The 22,895-nt window shown below is 43.9% G+C and overlaps 1 protein-coding gene across 1 annotated transcript in view; it reads left to right on the plus strand.

Annotated features, from left to right (window-relative positions):
- The window catches only part of SGK2 (serum/glucocorticoid regulated kinase 2), a 122,469-nt gene extending 120,076 nt beyond the window's left edge, over nucleotides 1-2,393 (plus strand). The window contains exons 11-12 of the mRNA XM_069752319.1: nucleotides 488-577; nucleotides 2,118-2,393. Of these exons, the coding sequence (XP_069608420.1) occupies nucleotides 488-577; nucleotides 2,118-2,279 (252 nt within the window). The 3' untranslated portion in view covers nucleotides 2,280-2,393. The remainder of the gene's footprint in view (nucleotides 1-487; nucleotides 578-2,117) is intronic.
- Nucleotides 2,394-22,895: the final 20,502 nt, after the last annotated feature.

Here is a 22,895-nt window from a genome sequence, read left to right on the forward strand (position 1 = left end):
GAAAATTATAATCGCAGACCTGGACCACAAAGGCTTCTAGTCAGAGAGAGTAGTCATTTACGGCTTTGTGTGAGGAGATACTGAATAATTCTGGTGGCATGTAGTTCTTAGAATGGCACAAAGACTGAAAATGTCTGTGATTAACTGAATCTTCCCTTTTCTAATACACAACGAACAATGTGCGGAGGTTGTACGAAGGGCTGTGATTGCAGATAGATATCTCAACAAGCGTAGGTATCACTGAGAAATATCATCATAAATGTCAGCTCGTTGAACCCACAACAGAAGGACGACGTATAATCAATGTTCACTAGACTTGCATTTCATCTTCATTTACATAAAAGGATCAGGCTGTTGTTAGCATAATTTATACATTAAAGTAAGTAAGCCATCTGTTGATTACACCAGCATGAATGCGAGAAAAGCGTTGTTAAGAAATGTGAGATTTTTATTGTATACTAACGCGATGTCACTTACTGCTTTACAGCTGGAAATCAAGAATCATGTGTTCTTCAGTCATATTAATTGGGATGACCTGTATAATAAGAGGATTCCCCCACCTTATAACCCCAATGTTGTAAGTAACTAGCGCATTTTTACTACAACCAGCTTAATGAAGAAGAGGTGTACAAGCATCACACAAGGGAATGCAGCTTCCTGAAATCTTACAGTTTTCACCTTGGCTACTGAGCGTTTTGGGCTGCGACTTCATGTTCTGCAAAGATCACTTTTATCAGTCATTCTATTATCGGAAATTACTTGGTTACACTTTGGTCTTGATTCATTTAATTGATTACTCCAGTTTTGGTAAAACTTTCAGAAGTCACAAAAATTAGTGTGTAATGGGACACTGTACAACCATTTTGCAATGTTTATTTTTTGCGCAACTCCGCCATGATGGGCAAAGCTGGGGCGAGATTGGGTGTGGCTATGCCGCCCAATTCTTCAAAATAGGCAGTGCTTCTTGTGCTAGAAATGTTACTCCAGTTCCTGACTGGAGTAGCATTTTGGGTCAGGCGAACACCAAAAATGCGCCAAATTATGTTTTGTGTGCCTCTTAAAAATGGGTTGTCTGAGACTTTAGCATTGATGACCTATCCTTGGGATCTCATCCTGTGTTGTACTACTGTACCCAATTTATTATATATTTTAGGAGTCGGTCTATTTTATACCAACTCCAACAAAATGGACTCCGACTCCATGGATCTGACTCATGGGTAAACTCGAATAGCCGTGACTGGAGAGATAGTGACATCGTACGGAAAGCACTGTGGTCAACAAGTTTTAATATAACCGGAATGCAGAAAATTGTTGACTCACCCTCGTATATATCACAGAACCCACATTAGGTGGTGGACAGGGCTTACCTCTCACTGCCTGCACAATGACCTCTACACACATCACAGTAAATGATACATTTACATTAAAGGAGTTGTCCACTACTAGGACAACCCTTTCTTGATCAAAATGTTTGGCTCCAATAATATAATAAAGCCTATACTCACCTCCCGTGCTGGCGCCGTTCCCGCGGTATCGGCATTCACTCTCCTCGGGGCTATCTGTGGTGTTGTGACATGTGACGCCGGTGCCTAATCAGCGCTGGCGTCACTTTCTTTGCCTTTGGACATTTTGGACATGCAGAGGAAGTCGGGGTGGCAGCTGATCTCGAACTTCCTCTTCATGCTCAAACCGTCCGAAGGTTGGAGACAGGGAAGCCACTACTAAATGAGTGCCAGCATCACGTGTCACAACAACGCTGGAGAGCCCTGGGAATAGCGAATGCCAACTCCATGGGAACGCGCCGGCACAGGAAGTAAGTGTAGGCTTTATTATGTTATCGGGGCCAAGCGAGTAATATGAGAAAAAAATTGTCCAAGTAATGTACAACTTCTTTAAGCTGTAAAGACTTTCTTTATAGACACAACACAATCATTAAGGAACATCTTTTATGGTCACACTATTAATTGGTGTACAGAGCTAAATGGATCCGTTCTAACTAATATTTCTTAGTCATTAGAGTTTGATCTAATAAACCATATAACTTAATGTGATTGTATCATGAAACAGGTTTGGTGTGAGATGATAATCCTAACTTCTCTGCACATTAACCTTTTTAGGCTGGTCCAGGCGATCTTCGGCACTTTGATCCAGAGTTCACACAAGAAGCAGTGCCTAACTCCGTGAGTCGTACTCCTGAGCTGAATAATATGAGCTCCAGCTGTTCCAATGCTTTCTATGGCTTCTCCTATGCACAAAGTGATGATGACATTTTGAGTTGAGCTTGTCCATGAAGTAAAAGTGTTTTTTACAAATATAAATAGTACAGTTTTGCGAGTAACAAGCACATTGAAGCTTCTTGAACCTGGTGGAAGAATAAAAACATCATCCATTAATCACAGAGACCTTCGGGTGTTATTACATGATTCCAAAGGCCCACCTCAACAGCAACCTTCGTAACGGCGGATAAGCAATGAGTGGATCGTGGACTATGTGTAAATCAAGCAGAGAGTGTTATGTTACTCAGCTGAAAGTATTCTTAATGGTAACCTGTCACTGAGAGAAACCATATTTACCAGCAGCTATAGTGGTAATCTGCAGATAAATAGCGTTTAAACCCTGTATAGTGGCTTACTGCAAGCTCACAGCCAGGGAGAAATCTCGACAGCCACTTGCTTCTAGTCATCATGACAAAGCAGGGAGTGGCTACAGAACCCCTTCACTATTCAGTGAGCGCGCTGTAGTCATGCCTCGGCATTTTGATTGACAGCCTGCTCTGAAAACCAATGCTGCACACATACGCTGGAGAGAAAGTAGTAAATAAAAATGAAGAGGGGTGATTACAGCTGCTCTTTTTGTATAGTGAGTAGTGACTGCAACCGTCCCGACGAAAGAAAGCCAGTGGCTTCAGGGGGAATAAAGCTTCATTTTCTCCCTGTAACCAGACTTCCTGTAAGCCAGATTCATTGGGGTTAGAGGTTATTTACCTGCAGATTACCCCTTTATCTGTAAGTAAATAGTCTTTATCAAAGTGCAAGTTCCCTTTAAATACATTTTACTAAGCTCCAGATCACCAAGGACATCTGTTCTTTGTTCACTGCATTATGGGTTTCTTAGGATGTGTGATACAAGAAAGATATATATCTTGATACCATGTTAGCCAGTGGATAGAAAAATATTTAGAATTGAGAGTCCTCAGTGGTTGATACCTTTTAATGGCTAACTGAAAAGATGGTAACAAATTGCAAGTTTTCGAGATTACTCCGGTCTCTCTATGCCTGATGAAGAGACCTGTGTAGTCTCGAAAGCTTGCAATTTGTTACCATCTTTTCAGTTAGCCATTAAAAGGTATCAACCACTGAGGACTCTCAATTCTAAATATTTTTAGGATATGTGCACACAGTTTTTTGAAACATTCAAAAACCATGAATTTTTCAAGCAGAATCCGCTTCATGAAACCCTCTTTTTGAGGACTTTTTTTCCTTGAAGCATTTAATTTTTTTAGAATAGCTTTTCCCTGTAACATTCTTTGCAGCCTTTTAATTGGTCACTACCTTGTTTGGAGAAGTTTCATTCGTGTTCATCTTCAAAGAGTTGACATGCACTTTCTTTTTTCCTCCAGGTGTTTTTTTTAATGATTAAAAAAGTTCTTATGAACTACAAAGTGGAATTCATATAAAAATGAATTGCAAGAGTTTTCCAAGAGTTTTTGAGGATAATCTGCTCCAAAAACTACTGAAAAAAACTTAATGTGCACATACCCTTAAATTATTAGACTTATTTCACATACTGTTTTGGCTGGCTGAGATTGGTTATAGTCTGGTGTAGGTGTCTTGTGTCCCTTCTACCAACTTTTTATTTTTACAAAAGGTAATATACATAGCAAAGTGACTTACTACATTCTCTTAATTGGCCAAACTTTTTTTCGCCAAAGAAATCTTTTTAGTAAGAGGTCAGGGTCACAACCACACTATAGTTCTGTTTGGTAAAAGAGCTTCCATAGATAGAATCCTCTGTATGCTTCCCATTTCATATTGGGCAATACAGAGGCTTTTTTTCTGTTGTCTTCATATAAACTATTTTGAAAAATGTGAATTTAAAGTGTAAATGAGCCCTAATACAGAAGAGAAGCAGCACTCCAAACTGAATTCTTGATAAAGGATAAGGATCTGGCCAAAATGACATATTTGGATTATAATACATTTTATAATCATTTGTTGAATATCTAATATGGTGGTTATTTTTAGATGACAACCCACCACGAGGCATGTAACCTACTATTCATAATGAGGCTTGATGTGCTGTTTAAATCTCTACTTGTATTTACATCATGTTTATGTCATACATTTGCTAGATGTTCTTGCACATATTTTGTAAAACGGATTTTTAAATGATTATACATATATGATCAATAACACAGTACTGTGGAAAAAAAAGCAGGTGTGCAAAAAATACTGAACAGCAAGAATGCTTTGAAAAGTATGTGTTAATAGTTTATTTGAATCAAATAACAAAATGCGAAGAGAGTAAAGACAAAAGAAACTTTAATTTTATCAATATTTGGTATGACCACTCTTTGTCTTCAAAACAGCCTCAATTCGCTTGCACTGTTTTTGAAGGAACTTGGTATGGTGGTTGCTCCAAAGATCTTAGAGAAGTAACCACAGATCTTATGTGGATGCAGGCTCACGCAAATCATCTGAGATCAGGGCTTTGTTGAAGCCATACATACTGTACATCATTTCCAGAACTCTTTGTTCTTTTTTTTAAGCTGAAGATAGTTCTTCATGATCTTGGCTGTATGTTTGGGTTATTGTCCTGCTGCAAAATAAATTTGGAGCCATTCGGACGCCTCCCTGATGGTACTGCATGATGGATAAGTATCTACCTGTGTTTCTCAGCATTGGAATTCCCTTAATCTTGGCCATATTCCCGACATCATTTGCTGGAATGCCTCCCCAAACTTGCAAGGAACCTTCACCAAGCTTCAATGTTGCCTGCAAACACCCATTATTGTTCCGCTCTTCCGCCATTCAACAAATTACATTTTTTTACAGTCAAATATTTCAAATGTTGACTCATCAGCCAGACATTTCTCTACATTTTCATGAAGAGTTGAGCCACTTGGCCTTGTTTCTATGTCACAGGTATGGTTTTTGGCTGAAATTTTTCTATGAAGACCACTTTTGGTCACACTTAACTGAACAGTAGATATGTTTAGCTGGGTCCCACAGTTCGCTAACAGTTCTGACCTGATGGCACTGCTAGACATTTTCCGATTTCAAAGGTAAGAAAGCATGATGTGTCTCATTGGTTGCACTAAGTTTACTTGGCTGACCATTGTATCTACAGATAAATATAGGCACTTATCATATCATCAGGGAGGTGTTTTACACCAAATTAATTCAGCAGCAGGACAACAACCCCAATCATACAGCCTATGTCATTGAAAAGTATCTTCACTGTAAAGAAGAACAAAAGGAGTCCTGGAAGTGATGATATGGCCCCTACAGAGCCCTGATGTCAACATCATCAAGTCTGTCTGGGATTACATGAAGGATTTGGCACCTAACTCCACAGAAGATGCACTGGCGGACACAGACAGTAAAAGGCCCCTGTGCAAGAACAATTGTACCTGCTTTGGAGGTAGAAATGAACCCCCTTACTTCTTGGGTCCCTGTGCGGCTGCACAGGTTCTACCAATGCTATATCCGCTGCTGAGAAGATGTGTGGTTAACTACTGGTTAGTTCTCCAAGACGTTTGAAGCAACCTTCCTGAAGAACTTCTTTAAAAACTGTGTGCAAGGGTACCTAGAAAATTTGATGGATCTGATGTATTTTGAAGGCAAACTGTGGGTCACATCAAATATTGATTGTATTTTGGTTTCTCTTTTGCTCATTCACTTTGCATTTTGTTAATTAAGATATAAACTAGTAACACTACTTTTATTTTTTTTAAATCATTCTTGCTTTGCAGCTGTTTTTCCAAACCTATATATATATATATATATATATATATATATATACACATATATATATATATATATATGCCAGAATTTTGTCATGTGACACAATCATACCAAGAAGAATAATTTCATAACTTTTTACAGCTCTACTGTCATCAATATCTGTACAAATTCATTAAAAAACAAACTAAAATAATTTTGAGGGGGAAGGTAACAAAACTACCAACGTGGTTACATAAGTGTGAACACCTTCATAGAATTGGGGATGTGATTTAGCCTATCACATTTAAACTCATATTAAATAGTTGTCAGTCCGCAGCTGCTAGAATTTAAAGTGATTCTGATTAACTCCATATAAAGTTTATCTGTTATAATAGGACTTTCCTGACATTTTCTTATATATATTTTAAGGCAAAAGGCATGGTCCATACAAAGCTAACAATACAGCAAAGGGATTGCATTGTTGAAAGTTATCTGTCAGGATAATGGCTACTTTTTTTTTCCAAGCATTAGATATACTAAGGAACACTGAGAAGATAGTCTTCAAGAAGAGAATTAGATTTGGCACAACAGTGAAATTATCTACAACTGGACCCGTACCTCAAAAACTGATGAGAAGACAGGGAGAAAATTGGGACGGCAGGCTGCCAAGTACTGGTTGTGTGCTGCATGTCACAACGATCATATATTCTTCATATGTCCAGTCAGTGGGGTAGAGTGGAAAGATATCCAAGCCCAGCTATGTTTTACTAAAACCTACATGAAGTCTGTCAGAAGCATGTGGGAGAATGTGTTATGGTTTTAAGAGACTAAGGTAGAACTTTTTGTCTATAATTCTGAAAGGTATGCTTGTTTCAAAACCAACACTGTGCATCACAATAAGAACACCATACACACAGTGAGGTATGGTGGAAGCAACAATAGACTTTTAAAGCTGTTTTTCAGCAGTTGGAACTGGGGCTTTAATCATGGTGGAAGGAATTATGAACAGTTACAAGTAACAGTCAAGTTTGCATCAAACCTTCAGGCCTCTGCTAAATAGCTGAATAGGAATGTCTACTTTCAGCATTTATTTATTTTACTCATTTATATAGCGCCATTAATTCCACAGCACTTTACAGATATTATTGGCACCGTTAAGGTTGGGGTTCACAGTCTAGATTCCCTATCAGTATGTCTTTGGGGGTGTGGGAAGAAACCCACACAAACACGGGGAGAACATACAAACTCCTTGTAGATGTTATCTTTGGTGGGATTTGAACCCAGGAACCCCAGCACTCCAGTGTTAACCACTGAGGCACCGTGCTGCCATTTGCATCACAATAACCCTAAGTCATCTCCAAATCTACAAAAGAATGGCTTCATCCGAAGAGAATCAAAGTTATAACATGGCCCAGCCAGAGACCTGAATCCAATTGAAAAATCTGTGGGTTTTATTGAAGAAGGCACTGTACACAAGAGATGCCCTCACAATCTGACATGCTGACAGACTCCTACGCAAAAAGACAAAAAGCTGTCATAAATTCCAAGGGTACTTCAACAAAGTACTAGTGTAATGGTGTGCATATTTATGCAGTCACATTATTTTAGTTATTAATTTTTCTTTCTCCTCTAAAAAAAAAAAAAGATTGCAGCTTATGTTTCAATTTAATTGTACAGATTATTGGTAGACATTAAAGGTTGAAAAAGTTCTGAAATGATTCTTCTTGGAATGATTATGTATATTGTAAGCATGTGAGCAGGGTCCGCCATTTCATACAGTGCAATAAAAACCAGATGTGCAGAGGGCAGAGGTTGAGCATTTGTGTCTCCCTCTCTATTCAAGATGGTGCTTTGCAGAGCCTGGTTTTGAGCCCCGTTCTCAAGATCGCTTGTGGCCTCAGTGGTTGGACCCCCAGCGACTGGCAAGTTATCTTGTATCCTTTGGATATGGGAGTATTTTGAATTATGGAAATAACCGTTAAAGGGACTGTAACCTTCTTTTACACACGTTAATGGGGCCAGGAAGGATTAAAACAGTTAAAAGAAACATAACAAAAATACACTATACTCTTGGCAGGAGTCACCAAGTGACTACTGCAGCCCTGGCATTCCATGGAATAAGCACTGTTTGACCCCTGCTCTAACTTATGACAATGTGATTTATGATAATGTATGCTCATTTTTATGGTTTAGCCCATGGATTACAAAGTAGATGGATTTTAAACAATACAGCACTCCCAGCCACTGCCTCCCTTTATTTGCTTTTCACTGCCATCTTTCAACCCTACTTCCATCTTCTGAAAGGTGACTTTGCTACAGTGTAGACATTCCTTTAATTTATCATTGCTATTGGTAGAACTTAAAAAAACAAAAACAATCAATGTGGTTTAGCAAATGTGAATGGTCATATTTAATTACAATTGTACCACTACTGATACCTACAGAATGTATTGTAGGAACAGGAAATTATGTGACACTTGTACTTTATGGTGAAGTAAAGGATGCTCACAGCATTGTGGGTATATTATATTTCAAACCAATATTGATATTCTGTTATTTTGTCCTGTTTTTTTTAAGTGTATCTATCATTTCACCTAAAAATTGTTAATGAATTGTACCATTTACTCAGGTTAGAAAGATCTATGTCTGGTAACTAAATGTGTTTTTTGTAAAGTGCCTAGGAGCAACAGCTCAGCTAGAAAGTAACAGCAACCACAATCTCACAGAGCAGTGTGTGGTTCTTAAAGGGAACCTGTCAGCAGGATTGTGCACAGTAACCTACACACAGTGTCAGGTCGGCGCCATTATACTGATTACAATGATAACTGAGTTGATGAAATCCGTCTTGTGGTTGTTGGATATTCTTTACTTTCGAGTTAATGATATGCTCGTGCTCTGGGGCGGGCCTGTGTGTGTGTGGAAGTCTTCATGTGGTGCTCTGATCAGGTATTCACTAGTATGGCTTCTGACAGGTCAATGACCCCTCAGTGACCTGCCCCCTAGCTTACATAATGTATATACAAGGTGGGCCATTTATATGGATACACCTAAATAAAATGGGAATGGTTGGTGATATCAGCTTCCTGTTTGTGGCACATTAGTATATGGGAGGGGGAAACTTTACAAGATTGGTGGTGACCATGGCGGCCATTTTGAAGTCAACCATTTTGGATCCAACTTTATTTTTTCCAAAGGGAAAAGGGTGATGTGACACATCAAACTTATTGAGAATTTCACAAGAAAAACAATGGTGTGATTGCTTTTAACGTAAGTTTATTCTTTCCTGAGTTATTTACAAGTTTATGACCACTTATAAAAGGTGTTCAAAGTGCTGCCTATTGTGTTGGATTGTCAATGCAACCCTCTTCTCCCACTCTTGACACAGATAGCAACACCGCAGAAGAAATGCTAGTCTAAGGGGGTCAGATTCCTTGTAGGAATGCTCAGACCTGACTTCCATAATGTGGTGGTGCACCATCTTGCTGGAAAAACTCAGGGAACGTGCCATCTTCAGTGCATAAAGAGGGCAACACATCATCAAGTAGCAATTTCAGATATCCAGTGGCATTGAGGTTTCCATTGATGAAGAATGGCCTCACTATCGTTGTACCCCATATACCACACAATACCATGAATTATTGGTGTGGGTGTCAGGTCCGAGCATTCCTACATGAACAGTTTCCTGGAAAGTGGATTGGTCATCGTGGGCCAGTTGAGTGGCCCCCAAGGTCTCCAGATATGACCCCCTTAGACTTTTATCTTTGGGGTCATCTGAAGGCAATTGTCTATGCTGTGAAGATACGAGATGTGCAGCATCTGAAACAACGGATACTGGAAACCTGTGCTAGCATTTCTTCTGCGGTGTTGCTATCAGTGTGTCAATAGTGGGAGAAGAGGGTTGCATTGACAATCCAACACAATGGGCAGCACCTTGAACACCTTTTATAAGTGGTCATAAACTTGTAAATAACTCATGAAAGAATAAAGATACGTTAAAACCAATCACACCATTGTTTTTCTTGTGAAATTGTCAATAAATTTGATGTGTCACATGACCCTCTACCCATTAAAAAAAATAAAGTTGGATCCAAAATGGCCGACTTCAAAATGGCCGCCTTGGTCACCACCCATCTTGAAAAGTTTTCCCCCTCCCATATACTAATGTGCCACAAACAGGAAGCTGATATCACCAACCATTCCCATTTTATTTAAGTGTGTCCATATAAATGGCCCACCCTGTATTTAACATGAAAAAAAAATCCTGCGCTGCAGCATAATCGCATCTATTATTATTATTTATTTATATAGCGCCATTAATTCCATGGTGCTGTACATGAGAAAAGGGGTTACAGATAACGTTTACAGTAAACAAATTTACAATAACAGACTGGTGCAGAGGGGAGAGGACCCTGTCCTTGCGGGCTTACATTCTACGGGGCAATTTTTTTTAATGGTATACATTAATTCATTAACAAAAAAGTCTGAAAATGGCGCCGGCAGTGCCTACGCAGTAGCTTCTCTCGGTGATCCAATAGCTGCTAATGCGCAGGGGGAGCCTCCTTGCTAGAGAAAAAAAAAATTGTCTCCACTAAGATGCCACTGGCCGCGCCTGTGCAGTAGTATCTATTGCCAGTCCGATAGATTCTGCTGCGCAGGCGAAGCCATATTGGAGTAGGCAATTTTTTCTCCTTTCTAGCATGATTGTGCCACTGGTGCCTGCGCAGTAGAAGCTATCGGATTGCTGATCGCCGCTACTGCGTAGCCGGTGCCATTTTCAGACTGAATTAATGTAAATGTAATTAATGTAAAAATTTTTTAAATACATATAGATGAGATTATGCTGCAGCGCAGGCGCCACCACCTGCCTGCAGAAGGTGATTTTTTTTTTCAGTATGTGCTTATACTGTAATCATTATGTAAACTAGGGGGGCAGGTCAGTGAGGAATCAGACACCTGTTAGTAGCCATACTGATGAATAGCTAATCAGAGCACCACATGAAGACCCCCACAGGCCACCCCGGATCACGAGCATATCATTAACTCAACACTCAAAATAAAGATTACACAACAGCCACAAGACGGATTTCATCACCCAAGGTATCATTGTAATCAGTATAACGGCGCCGACCTGACACTGCCTGTAGGTTACTGTGCACAATCCTGCTGACAGGTTCCCTTTAATAATTGCCTATATATTGTGTGTCATAGCTTCAGGCAGCAGCGTAGCTACTGGGGGGGGGGGGGCAGAGGGGGCCATTGCCCGGGGTCCGGTACTCAGAGGGGGCCCGCCTGGAGCTACGCTACTGTAACTGTGCTGATACATTTACCTTCTGCGGCAGAGCGGGGAGAATTGATCTCCCTGCTCTGCCGCCCGCTATGGACCCCTGAGCAGGCCGGGGGGGCCTGGTTCCAGTAGTGGGCCCCCTGCCCATCACCGCACTGATGAGGGAAGGAGTGATGCGCCTTGCTCCTTCTCTCATCATCCCCCTGTCAGCGTCTGCCGTTACCGATGCCTACAGTGGGCGCGATGACGTCACCACCTGGCGCCCGCTGTCAGAAGGTGAGCGGGAGATTGGAGCAACGCTGGAACAAGGAGGAAGAGAGGTGTTTTTATGGGGGCTGCCTTATACTTCAGGATCTGCCTATAGGGGGGCTGCCTTACACTTCAAGATCTGCCTATAGGGGTGCTGCCTTATACTTCAGGATCTGCCTATAGGGGTGCTGCCTTACACTTCAGGATCTGCCTATATGGGGGCTGCCTTACACTTCAAGATCTGCCTATGGGGGTGCTGCCTTATACTTCAGGATCTGCCTATAGGGATGCTGCCTTACACTTCAGGATCTGCCTATAGGGGGGCTGCCTTACACTTCAAGATCTGCCTATAGGGGTGCTGCCTTATACTTCAGGATCTGCCTATAGGGGTGCTGCCTTACACTTCAGGATCTGCCTATATGGGGGCTGCCGCCCTTACACTTCAAGATCTGCCTATGGGGGTGCTGCCTTATACTTCAGGATCTGCCTATAGGGGTGCTGCCTTACACTTCAGGATCTGCCTATATGGGGGCTGCCTTACACTTCAAGATCTGCCTATGGGGGTGCTGCCTTATACTTCAGGATCTGCCTATAGGGATGCTGCCTTACACTTCAGGATCTGCCTATAGGGGGGCTGCGTTATACTTCAGGATCTGCCTATATGGGTGCTGCCTTACACTTCAGAATCTGCCTATGTGGGTACTGCCTTTTACTACAGGGTCTGCCTATGGGGTGCTGTTTTATACTACAGGGTCTGCCTATATGGGTGCTGCCTTATACTTCAGAATCTGCCTATGGGGTGCTGCCTTATACTACAGGATCTGCCTATGGGGTGCTGCCTTATACTACAGGGTCTGCCTATGGGGTGCTGTCTTATACTACAGGGTCTACCTATGGGGTGCTGCTTATACTGCAGGGTCTACCTATGGGGGTGCTGTCTTGTGCTATAGAGTCTGCCTATGGGGAGTGCATTATACTATATGGAGTCCTATGGGGAGTACATTATACTATATGGAGTCCTATGGGGAGTGCATTATACTATATTTAGGATGATCTAGTGCATTATACTATATTGAGGACATCTAGTGGGCCATCATACAGTGTGGAGATTACAGTGAAGGGGCCATCATACAGTATTGGAGCCATCTAACAGTTTGGGGGCCACTAAGGGGTCAGTATACTGTGTGGATGGTACTATACAGTGAGGGGGCATTATACTGTATAGGGAAGCTGTACAGGGGGGCAGACTCGGGACATTATTAAATGTAAAATGGGCACTTCTTGATATAGGGGATCTCAGGTTACTGTGACTATCAAAGGGGCACACATGGCAATATTACTTTCTAGGGACCAAAATGTGGGCACTGTTTTCTATGGCACTTGCACGCGGCATTACTATATTATAGAGAGTGCTTTAGAATTTAGAAGGCACAGAGAACTGCACAGCAGGTGCAGTAATAGGGACACATACGGCTCAGTATTGGGGTATCAGGGGCAGTAATAGGGACACATACGGCAGCAGTGGCTCAGTATTGGGGTATCAGCAGGATGAGGAGTTTGTGCAGATTGACGCTGAACATCTTTGGAATGAACAAGAAAGCCAACTGGGAGACACATTTTCTCATACAGCATTAGAACCTGAGACACCAAATGCTCTTTTTGGTTGCAAGGTCAAAATTCACAGATGCAATTCAAAATCTTGGAAAGCCTTTCCAGAAAAGTAGAGGCTGTTATTGCTGAAAATAGGAGTTCCACATGAAATGCAATATCCAATAATCTTAATTAGTTATGATGACCCAAACGGCCACATTCTTTGGCTATATAGCGAACAAAAGTATTTTTATAATGGTAAGAAATCTTTCCGGTACAAATCCTCTGCATAGACATGAATCCAGGTGTTCTTCCCTCATAAATTGTAAACTTGTGGGTGTACTCTGAGTTACTCTCACACAGTTTAAAGTTTAACCCCTTAACGACCACCGATACGCCTTTTAACAGCGGAAGTTAAGGGCACTTAAACCACAGCACAGCTGAGACCCCAGATAACATGATTCGGGTCGGTTTTTACCTACCCCAGTGTTACGATCGCTGAGATTTGCCAGACGGCAACCATAGGAAATTTTTCCTATTTGTTCATTTTGATCACTGTGATAGACCTTATCACAGTGATCAAAATAAAAAAAATAGTAAATAAAATCCCCCTTTATCACCTCCTTAGTTAGGGAAAAATATAACATAAAAAATATATATTTATTTCCATTTTTCCATTAGGGTTAGAGTTGGGCTAAAGTTAGGGTTGGGGTAAAGTGAGTTGGGCTAAAGTTAGGGTTAGGGCTAGGGTTGGGATTACGGTTTGGGTTGGGATTACGGTTAGGGGTGTGTTTGGGTTATGGTTGGGATCAGGGTTAGGGGTGTGTTTTGGTTAGGGTTGTGGTTAGGGATTAGAGTTAGGGGTGTCTTGGGGTTAGGGTTGGAGTTAGAATTGGGGGGTTTCGACTGTTTAGGTACATCAGGGAGTCTCCAAACGCGACATGGCACCACCATTGATTTCAGCCAATTTTGCGTTCAAAAAGTCAAATGGTGCTCCCTCCCTTCTGAGCCCTGTCATGCACACAAACAGTGGCTTTTCTCCACATATGGGGCATCAGCGTACTCAGGACAAATTGCACAACAAATTTTGTGGTCCATTTTCACCTGATATGCTTGTGAAAATAGAAAAAAATGGTTCCAAAGTAAATTATTTGTGAAAAAACTAAAATGTTAATTTTTTCCTTCCACATTACTTTGGTTCTCGTAAAGCACCTGAAGGGATAATAAACTTCTTGAATGTGGTTTTGTGCACCATGATGGGGTGCAGTTTCAGAATGGTGTCACTTTTGGGTATTTTCTGTTATATTGACCCCCCCCCAAAGTCACTTTAAATGTAAGGTGGTCCCTAAAAAATATGGTTTTGTAAATTTGGTAGGAAAAATAAGAAGTCGCTGGGCAACTTTTAACCCTTAAAACTTCCTAACAAAAAAGAAAATTGTTTCCAAAATTGTGCTGATGTAAAGTAGACCTGTGGGAAATGTTATTTATTAAGTATTTTGTGTGACACTGACACCACTCCCTGATTTAAGGGCATAAAAATTCAAAGTTTGAAAATTGCAAAATTTTTAACATTTTCGCCTTATTTCATAAATAAACGCAAGTCATATTGAAGAAATGTTACCACTAACATGAAGTACAATATGTCACGAAAAAACAGCCTCAGAATCAGTGGGATCCGTTGAAGCGTTCCAGAGTTATGACCACATAGAGTGACAGTGGCCAGAATTGTAAAAATTGGCTTGGTCATTAAGCAACAAATTGGCTGTCACTAAGGGGTTAATCCAATGCCTGGCCCTCTTACTGGGAAGGTAATGCCAGAATCTGAGCCTCCCCTTGAAATGTTTTAGGGACTTGTCCACGCAGATATCCCTTTGGGGGTTGTACACCTCAGCAAATTTGTTGCTGAAGTGCTCAATGACCAGTCGAACTTTGAAAAGTCGGTCAAAGGTTGGGGTCATCTCTGGGAGGACATCATGCATTATCACTGCAATGTAAGAATTTGTGGATGGCCTCAAAGCGTGTCCGTGCCATAGCCAGGTAGAACACTGGAGTGTTATACAAAACGTCAATACTCCAATATTGCTGAATTTCTGTCTGCTTCACTATCCCAATGTGAAGAGCCAGGCCCCAAAACGTCATCATTTCTACTGTGTCTACAGAGGTCCACTTGGCAAATGTCGGATTTTGGGATAAAAATTGTTGTGCGTATAAATTTGTCTGCGACATCATAAGATTTACAAAATCCTCATAGAAAAAGACTTTAAAAAAATCAATTTCTGTTAGTCCAATGGTGTCAAATTGTATTCCTGATTGTGCAGCGCCCCAGAGTCTTGGTCATTGCAGTAATGTCGCTCTGCCGCTAAGGGGAGTGATGTTATATCTGATTGCACTAAAGGAGTTCATCTGACCAGGTATCACAGCACACATTACACTTCACACTCCGGCCACTAGGGGGAGCAAAAGGCACTATGTATTAGGCCGCTCCTCAAACTGGTAAAACAAGGGGTCGGATAGGAAGTTAGGACAGAACGCAGCCTGGGAGAGCTCCAGGGAGGACCTGTCAGGGGTGGGTTCCTGACAGGGGCCTAGCAGAACGAATAGAAAGCAACGGAACCGCGCCTGCACTACCTTGCGGCGGTATCCTAAGAAAGGACACGAAGAGAAGGATATTGTGGAAAGTGAGAAACGAGATCAAGCACAAAGGAGAGCCAGTAGGAGTCGTGCCTCAAGAACGGTAACTTCCTACTGAGGCGCGTAGCCGATGACCGGAACACCGAGGAAGTAACTGACTCTATGCCTTACTTCAAATACCGCAGGACAGTTAATTATAGGTTGGCAGTCTACCATACATCACCTAAGCAGACATAGGGGGCAAGCGTGGAGAGGGGCGTCTCTAGGGTCCCAGAATAGCGCCGAGTCTTCCCGTCAAATGGGTGCGTCCTATCCAGATAAACTTGGGGGACGGAGAGAGAGAGAGAGAGAGAAAGAGAAAGAACGAATACAGAAGTTGTGAGGACTATCCCGAATGCTCAGCAGGGAAGAACTACAACACACAGGCGCTAGTGGTAGGCACTGATTTCCACCTGCAAAGGGAACTCTGGATGTGCCTTCGGACCGGCTGGTCTCAGACAGCCCTGTTAACAGTACTCTGGATTGAGGATCCCAAAGTCTTCAGTAAAAGGTAAAGAGACTGCAACCCTGTGTCCTCGTTATTAACTGCGCCTCACATCATCGCCACCTACACTACTGGGAAGCCCTGGGGACACACTTCACCTGTGGGAAGGTATACCATCTGGCTGCCATTCCATCACCCCAGCGGACCCCTAAGCAGCGTCGGTCACCCTGACTGAATACCACAGGTAGCGTCACGAACCCTTGACAAACTATCATCACCCCTTTCATTGGACGCCCCTTAGCAGGGTCACGGACCGGGTCCAGCCACCGTGACAACCCCAGCGCCGAGACAGAGAGGACCGGTACCGAGAATCTGTGGCCCTGTGTCTGGGGGTGCAGCGCCCCAGAGACCTGGTCGATGCAGTATGGCGCTCTGCCGCTAAGGGGAGCAGCGGTACGTCTGATGGCACTAAGGAGTTCTCCTGACCAGGTATCACCAGAACACATTACACTTCACACTCCGGCCACTAGGGGGAGAAAAAGGCTTTATTTATTGGGCCACTCCTGACACTGGTAAAACTAGGGGCTGGGGAGGAAGTTAGAAGCTGACTGGGTTGGAACCAGGCAACATCCCGTGGCAGGGGGTGTTGCAGGGGGAAGGCACAGGGGGGTCCCTGTCAGGCGTGGGAACCTGGCAGGTGCCTAGCGAACAGAACAGAACGTAACGGAACCGCGCCTGCACACTTTGCGGCGGTATCCTAAGAAAGAGACAAGAAGGGAAGAATATTGTGGAACAGTGTAAACGAGATCAGCACAAAGGAGAGCCAGTAAGAGTCGTGCCGAGAGAGGAAGGCAACATCTTACTGAGGCGCGTAGTCGGTGGCCGGATCACCGTAGGAGTAACTGACTTCAAGCCTTACTTCAAATTCCGCTGGACAGTTAATCATAGGTTGGCTGTCTACCTTCTACACCTACGAAGACATAGGGGGCAACATTGGGAGAGGGGCATCTCTAGGGTCCCGGAAGACCTCCAAGCCTTCCCGTCATATGGGTGGCGTCCTAGTCCTAACATATCTGGGGGACGTTAGAAAGTAGCAACATCTGGAACCAAAGAACGAGAGAGAGAGAGAGAGAGAGAGAAAGCTGTAGAGAACGAACGAACGAGAACAGCAGTTGTGAGGACTATTCCGAATGCTCAGCAGGGTAGGACTACAACACACAGGCGCTATTGGTAGGCAACGATTTCCATCTGCGAGGGAAACTCTGGATGTGCCCATCGGACCGGCCAGTCTCTGATAGCCCGGTTGAACGTGCTCTGGACTGAGTATATCGAAGCCTTCAGTAAAAAGGTAAAGAGAGCGCAATCTTGTGTCCTCGTTATTGCCTGCACCTCACACCATTACCATCCACCTTACTGGGAAGCCCTGGGGACATACTTCACCTGTGGGAAGTTATACCATCCAGCTGCCATTCCATCACCCCAGTGGACCCCACAGCAGCGTCGGTCACCCTGACCGAACACCACAGGTAGCGTCATGAACCATTGACAGACTGTACAAACCCCTTTACTGGACGCCCCTTAGCAGGGTCACAGACCGGGTCTAGCCACCGTGACAGCCTCAGAACCGAACCAGAGAGGCCCGGTACCGAGAACTCGTGGCCCTGTGTCTGGGGGCGCTCCAGGGGCACTCCAACTGCGCCACAAAATCAGGAATCAGTGGCTCATAATATTTGGAAGGTGAGGTCCATTCGAGACCAGTAACGTGGGCGCTGGTTCAGTTTCTGTCCTGGGGCATCTGTGTGGCGGTTCGTTATCACTAAAGGAGGAAGAATAAAGGAAGGTGGGATTCTCTCCCTCACTGTCAGTGTCGGAGGCAATGAAACCGTATGCCTCCTAAGCTGAATACCGGGTTTGGGACGAGCGGGACAACATTTTTTCACGTATGCGGTATTTATGTGTGTACCAAATTTTATTCAGGTATGTGAGTGAGTGCTTGGTGTAAACTTCTTTTTTATTTAGAAGAGAAAAAAAAGAATATAGAAAGAAAAATATACAGAAAGGGGGTGGGGAAGAGGGGGATTGGAGTGGATTAGGAAAAGGATCAGGGAGGGATCAGGAACTCGTCTTTCTTCAGCAGGATCAGAAGCAGCAGCGATGCACAGACTTTTGTGGCACCACAAGACCCAGCACGGGGCAGAGCGACAGTGACTGCCCTGTACAAATCCGCAGCAAGAATGAGGAAATACTGGGCTGTCACTTCCAGGTTGCCCCACGCCTTTGCGCTCTGAATGGTGCAATCGATGTCATCGTCGATCGCACCAATTAGAGCTGGCCCTGGCTCTTACAGCACAGCTCGTGGGCTGGATATCAGTGTTTCAGGCAATCTGATTGTCTGAAACACTGAGAAAAGCTGCAAATGGCTGTTCAGAATCACAGTGATCGTAGTTACGTTGTTCCGGGATGAAGGCGCAGTGTCGGACTGGGGTGCCAAGGGCCCACCAGTAACAATGACTTTGAGGGCCCACTTTTCACCTGCATATAAATATTAAAGGGAACCTGTCACCTAAATTTGGCGGGACTGGTTTTGGGTCATATGGGCGGAGTTTTTGGGTGTTTGATTCACCCTTTCCTTACCCGCTGTCTGCATGCTGGCTGCAATATTGGATTGAAGTTCACTCTCTGTCCTCCGTAGTACACGCCTGTGCAAGGCAAGATTACCTTGCGCAGGCGTGTACTATGGAGGACAGAGAATGAACTTCAATCCAATATTGCAGCCAGCATGCAGACAGCGGGTAAGGAAAGGGTGAATCAAACACCCAAAAACTCCGCCCATATGACCCAAAACCAGTCCCGCCAATTTCAGGTGACAGAGTCCCTTTAAACTACTCTTGTTCACAAATTTACCTATATCTCTATATAATAATAAACTGGGCAGTTTGGTTAATGAATGATGAGATGCTGCTTTTTTCTGTACAGAGTAAATCATGTGAATTATGCCATGTTCTACCCATATATTGGGGTTGGGCGCCCGGATCTGCACAGGGGCCCACCGGGGATTCCCCTGTTCCCCTATAGGCCAGTCCGAGCCTGCGAAGGCGCCATGTTTCACAGCAGGGAGAATCATGTGATCACCGTACACTTCCCGGCCATGAGGTATATATACTGCAAATGTCGGGATGGTGTTAAGGACTGCCAATAAAACATGCAGAATTGAAATTGGAGTTTACAGGAAAAAAATGTTAAGAAACATTCTTTCCTGAATAATGACTTTTATATAAGTCAAAATCTAAGTAGGATATAACAAAATAATAAAGTAAACCAAAATTTGATTTTTTATTAATTTTTAATACATTTTTTATGAATTTGTTTTATAAAAAAATTGGAAATTTTAGTGTAATTTATGAAGGACTGACTGTACAGCAGGGGTGTGGAATCTTTTTACTGCCAAGGGCCATGTGGATATTTATACCATCCTTCGGGGGCCGTACAAACTCCGCCCACAAAGTACATCCTGACTTTGGCACTGGTGTCAGGACGTAATCTTTCATTGCATGCCCTTCAGTGTTCAGTAGTGAACACTGCATGTGTGTGCTAACAGAGCAAGAAGAAATTAATGAGCTTGTGGCAATCAAAATACAGCTCCCTGACCAGGAATGTGGTCCCGGAGGATCTGCCCGGGGGCCTGATAACAGGCCATCGAGGGCGTAAATGGCCCTGGGGCCTGAGGTTCCCCACCCGAGCTGTACAGTGTGGAAGACTTGGTGTTGCTGGCAATCATACTGGAAGCATTATCTGCTATCAAACTGACCACCTGCTCACACTGGTGTGTCTTGAGAAGTAGTGTACCAAGTCTCCTGCTATGTGGGACAGTAAGCTATGAGTCGCGGATGGGCGTGTTTCTTGTACTCAAGCAACATGCGTAGTTGCACCTGCCCAATGTCCTCGGCGTCTGCGTGCACCATCATCAGCACTTCCACTTCCTCGTGCCTTACCGCATGCCTTACACATTTTGTAGTTGCTAGGTCTCTGGAAACCAATTTTATTTTTATTTAAAAAAATAGATAAATTGGTCACCTGCAGCAGGCAAGTGTTTTTTTGGAGTTTAATACCCCCGTAATGTAACAGAAAGCAAGTAATACTCTATGGATGACAAATTTAATCCAGAACAAATTTTTAATGTATTTTTTGAGTGTTATATACCTTCGAAATGTAAAAAAGAAAGCACCTAATAGCCTGTGTGTGACAATATAGTTACTTTTTCGCCCCCCCAAAAAAAAAAATTAATGTGGTCACGTGCAGCAGCTATATATTTAGCAATGGACTGCAAAGCCCTAAGCCCTGCCTGAGGCTGTATTCTGCCACTCTCCCTGCTTCAGCTGCTGTCCGTAGGCAAAATGCAAAATGTATATGATACAAAGAGCAAAGCACAAGATTAGCCCTTAGAAGGACAGTATGATGGTTCAGCATCAGCACCAGTATCAACACTAGGTTAAACTGCTCTCTCCCTCTATCAGATCCATCCCTGAGCTGTGCAATAGGGTCAGTGAACCGAGTGTGGTGGCGCCGGTCCTTTTATAACCTCTGATGAGGTAATGTGGCCAGCCAATCACAGTAATGCCAATACCAAGATGGCTACGGCAATACAGTGACTGGCAGGCAATCCCCACATGCTTTTTGCTTGTGTATCAGGCATATAAGTAAACATTCTGGTCACTGCTACATCTACAGTAGATTCTATGAAAATTACACCAAGCAACCAGTGAGTGATACATTTCCGGAATCAGGCTCTCTGCCCCTATATCATGCAGCTCGTGTATTACATAGTGTGAGGCTGTGGCCTCTGATACAGCTAGGGGGCGCTGTTTGTTCTCCGAGAATGTGCATGCAGACGGATGAAGTCCATAGGTGTGCATGAGAGTCACGGATCTCCGGTCCGGGTTTTCCATGTGGCTGGAGGCCACAGGTTTGTGTGTGTTTAAAAGCCATGCAGTAAGGGGTATGGGTGTGTCAGACCGTGTCAGGTGTCTGGCCAGGAGAGGCCAGGTGTGCGTCAGTGTCAGTCTGGAGTGTGCTGGTCTGCTGGTCTGCCGAGTGCATGGAGGCAGAGGCCAGCAGAGCCAGCACCCAGGGCAGCTGAATAGCCTGGCACCCGCAGCGTACACAGAGATGCAAGTCGTTCATGGTACTGGTCTCGGAGGTGGACAGTCCTGTGCCCGTAGGAGTCGGATGTGGATAGTCCTGTGCCCGGAGGTGGATGTCCTGTACCCGAAAGAGGACTAGCATGTGTAACGATTGCAAACAGGTGGATATGGTGCCCGGCTGCTATCCGGAGGATATCCTGAACTGTGTACGACTGTGTGAGTAATGAGTCTGTAGTGACTGTGATACAGAGATACAGGACACCCACGAGAACTGGTCAGAGGAGGGCTGGCGTGAGTAGTGTCTGCAACATATGAGGCTGTGTGTACGGAGACGTATAGAGACTGAGATGGCGTGCGGTCGCCCAGGGAAACTGGACAAGGGAAGTCTGGCCTGTTTAGGGACCGCAAATCTAAAGCCATGTGATATGCATTACTTTGAACTGGTGTAAACTGATCACTAAAGTTATATGCATTTATGTGAAGTGGACTTTAATGCTGTGAAGAAACATTAAAAGAGACTTTTGTGTTTGAATTTGTGGGTCACTGCTTCTTCACTGCGTACGATACTACTGCAGCTTTAAAATAGCAAAAACCTGCTGACAGATAACCTTTAATGCAAGAATCTAATTATTTTTCTAGATCCTGTTTCAGGGCGGTAATGTGCATTTCGGGGGCTAGACTATGCACAGCCTGCTAGTTCTCTGTTTTCCAATGCTCATTGGCAGTGCGCTGTTTTGTTGGCTCGTTACTTATTTAAGCCGGTAAGGGAACTCATTGACACTGTGTAATCAAAGGAATATAGCACAGGGAGTGCATACTGAGCATGCTTTGGAATTGACAACTGATGCAAGTTCAATAGAGCAGGGACTGACTCGGTCCATGAAATGGACATCACTGATGACACTTCATTTCAGAGTTGTGAAAGCAGCAGCAGCAGTGACCAAAGCCTCGGCCCCCTGATTGTCCCGTTTGAGTACTGTAAAAAACACCCTTGGGATTCTCAAATGAAACGTCATCGGAATGGAGGGAAAAAGAAGGAAAAAGAAGTTATATTATACTCACCTGGGGGGGGGGGGGCGGTCCGGATCGATGAGTGTCACAGGTTCGGGTCCGGCACCTCCCATCTTCTTGTGACGCCGCCCTCCTGCTTCTTCATCGCTCCCCAGCACTGGCGCTCTTGCGCAGGCGTACTGATTTGTGCAGTCCGCAGGCGCCGGTAAAGGTCGGAGAGGCCCAGCGCCTGCGCATTGCAGTACTTTACTCTGCTCTCAACGGGGCAAATCAGTACGCCTACGCAAGAGCGCCGATGCCGGGGAGCGATGAAGAAGCAGGAGGGCAGCATCACAAGATAAGAGGTGACGGACTGGGACCTGCGACACCCATCAGACCGGACCGCCCCACCCCGGGTGAGTATGGAGCGCCTCCAGACGCAGGGCCGCGGGTTACTCGGTACCGGTCCTCTCTGTCTCAGTTCTGGGGTTGTCACGGTGGCTGGACCCGGTCCATGACCCTGCCAAGGGGCGTTCAATAAAAGGGATGATGAAAGTCAGCTAAGGCTTCGTGACACCACC

This window comes from Ranitomeya imitator, chromosome 2, assembly GCF_032444005.1.
Source record: "Ranitomeya imitator isolate aRanImi1 chromosome 2, aRanImi1.pri, whole genome shotgun sequence".
Classification (NCBI taxonomy): domain Eukaryota; kingdom Metazoa; phylum Chordata; class Amphibia; order Anura; family Dendrobatidae; genus Ranitomeya; species Ranitomeya imitator.